We start from the raw sequence: 2850 nt of genomic DNA on the forward strand, positions 1-2850 counted from the left end.
TTTTTTTTTTTTTTTTTAGTGGTATATAAAATAATGACCATCTTACAATCATTAACATCCTAGCTTCAGTGAAGTGTATATTCTAAGCACTCTGCTAGATTCTGGGATTACAGACTTTACACACACACACACACATTTCATTGGAAAAGAAACTCAGTGATAACAGAATTTGGGAGGACAATATAAGAATTGCAAATAATATACTTTACAAAAGAAGAATATGCATTTATTTGTTTACATTGCCCTATAAATTAGAATATAGTCCAGGTATTTTATTACACATACCTTGATAGTATTGTTGTAAGTTACTTAAGGAAATCAGCATTGAAGCACATTTTGGGGAAGTTTTTGTGTTCATCTCTTTTGGTAATATTATGCATGGATGAATTCATATTTGAATAGTAATGCCCTGATATGTTAAAGTCCAGTATTAGAAAATTATAGGTAAACATAAACAAATGTATATTTATTTACTCAACTTAACAAATATTTTAAAAGTACCTACTCCATGCCAAGCACTCTTCTGGATGCTGGGGTTATATGCTGGGAGCACAAAAGATAAAAATCCTTGCTCTAAAAGATTTTATAGAAGACTGATATAACATTACGTGCTAGTAAAAGGTGCTGGGAAGTACTGTAGTAGGAAGAGTTTAAACTTTAAGTAAAGAGGTCAGGGGAGGTATCCCTGAGAAGATAACATTTCACCTGATAGAGGTGAAGGAGCAAGCCATGTGGTTATCTGTGGAAAGAGCATTCTAGGCACAGGAACAAGTACATAGTCCTGAAGCCTACCTACACATTTGTACTGTGAACTCTAGTTTTCATCAAATAACTCAGAAAAAGTTTTATTAGTAATGTTGAAACTAAACTCTCACAGTAGTTTATCATTTAGACAGCAACATAAAATAGGATCAATGACACACTGATAATAAAACTCCTTCCTGAAAATATCAGAATTTCCAACATCTTATATTTTCGTAATTCTAAGGCATACTTTATTTTTTCACATTTTCAGGTTGAAATGAATCTTAATCAATGGGTACATTTCATGGAGTTTCCTTTTCATAAAAAATTGTTATTAAATTGATGGTATATATAAGAGTTTAATTTAGTCTTGGAATCAAGGAAATAAGATACCAGCATATACACATTCACAATAGTTTTGCAGTATTGCTTGCAGTTGTGGGGTAGCTACACTTCTTATCATACTGAATTAAAATCCTCAAAATTCTAGATAACATGATTATTTTAGCTTATGAATACTAAATTTTAGTAATCCTTAAAAATGGTTTAGTGGCTCTTAGTTGTATGTTAGATTAAAGCTATTAAGTTTAGTGTGATCTTTAGTGTCATCTTCCCATAAAAATAAGGAAAAGTCTTACATTTCTAGATCAATTTGAAGATTAACAGGAAGACTTTGTTTACCCATCAGTAGCACATACTCAGTACTTAAGAATTGCTGTTGGGGATGAATAGGGGCAATAGTAAGGACTTCTTGATCCATAGGACAAATTAACTCAATGGCAGTGGGTTGATCTATGGGACTTGACTGCTAACCAGAAAGCTGGCAGTTCAAACCTACCAGCCACTCCTTGGAAGGAAGATTGAGCAATCTACTTCTGTAGTGATACCACCTCAGAAACCCAAGGAGGGGTGGCTATAAGTTGGATCTGACTCGATGGCAGTGAGTTTGTTTGTTTGTTTGTTTAAGAATCTATAGGACTCAGTGACTGACTGTCAGGGAAGAATGAGAGGGAGGAGTTAAGGTTAACTACCAGATTTCTGATTTAGGTGAATGGGTGGATTTCATAGAGTTTTAAAGCTGTGCTCTGTGTGTTTACCCTTGCTCCAGCCAGGATAGTCTGTTTATGTTGGTCTATACCTTTCTCCTGTGCTGCTTCATGCCCTGCCTGAATTACTCTCTTCTTTGATGAGTATCCATATGATACTTATCCCTCAGCGCCCAACTCACACCCTTGTTTTCTTCTAGGAAGTCTCTTTTATTTAATCCACGCTAGCTGACTTTGATGGAGCTCTGGTGGCGTAGTGCCTAAAGCATTTGACTGCTAACCAGAAGGTTGGCGGTTCAAACCCACCAGACTTTGACCCACCAAAAGAGATGACAGTCACAGGTCAGGATTCACTTTGGTTGTTCCCCCTTAGCCCTTTTTCTACCACAGTCTTTTATAGCTCTAATTACAAGTGAATGAAAGTTGACTTTTATATTTTTGAGAACAGACAGGACCTAGTTACTACCATCCTTGCCCTTGCTTGAGTTAGAGTTAGCAATAGTCATCTCTGAATTCTTCTACTCTGTGTTGGTACCGGTCATAAATGATCAAGGAAACTCAGTTGGCATGTCTTCATGACCAGGTTGTCCTCCAAATAGGAAGATTTCAACCTTCCATCCCCTGGAAAAACATTTTGAATTTTTGTTTTTCCAGCAGTGGTGATAGGTTACACTGAACTCTTTCAACCAATGACATGAATTCAATTTTGAAACACAAGTTTTTCCAGGTGTGAAGTTATAATCAAACCAGCAAACTTGACCTTCTTGACACCATATACTAACCTACTGATATAAAGTGCATTTTTTTTCTATAACAGGTCTGAACCATGACATAGCAATTGATGTTGCATTCCTACCTATGTATTGTCCTAAAGATGTCCGAACATCACAGATAGACACATTATTGACCTGCTTGAATTACAACTGTGTGTTTCCACCAGAAGCAACTGACCATGACAGATTCCCAGGTCCAAGAGCACTTGCAGGTAAGATAGTCTTAATGATAAATGTACTGATTGTTCTTTTCACTCAGAAAATAAAATTAGTAAATATTGTAAAAA

General features: G+C 35.8%; 1 protein-coding gene across 1 annotated transcript in view; it reads left to right on the top strand.

Moving 5' to 3' along the window:
- The window catches only part of RADX (RPA1 related single stranded DNA binding protein, X-linked), a 77882-nt gene that overhangs the window by 67500 nt on the left and 7532 nt on the right, over nt 1-2850 (top strand). Inside the window, exon 13 of the mRNA XM_042782483.1 lies at nt 2608-2775. Coding sequence (XP_042638417.1) covers nt 2608-2775 — 168 coding nt within the window. The remainder of the gene's footprint in view (nt 1-2607; nt 2776-2850) is intronic.

Source organism: Orycteropus afer, unplaced genomic scaffold (genome assembly GCF_000298275.1).
Source record: "Orycteropus afer afer isolate SDZICR_OR568_19922 unplaced genomic scaffold, OryAfe1.0 scaffold00336, whole genome shotgun sequence".
Taxonomy (NCBI): Eukaryota; Metazoa; Chordata; class Mammalia; order Tubulidentata; family Orycteropodidae; genus Orycteropus; species Orycteropus afer.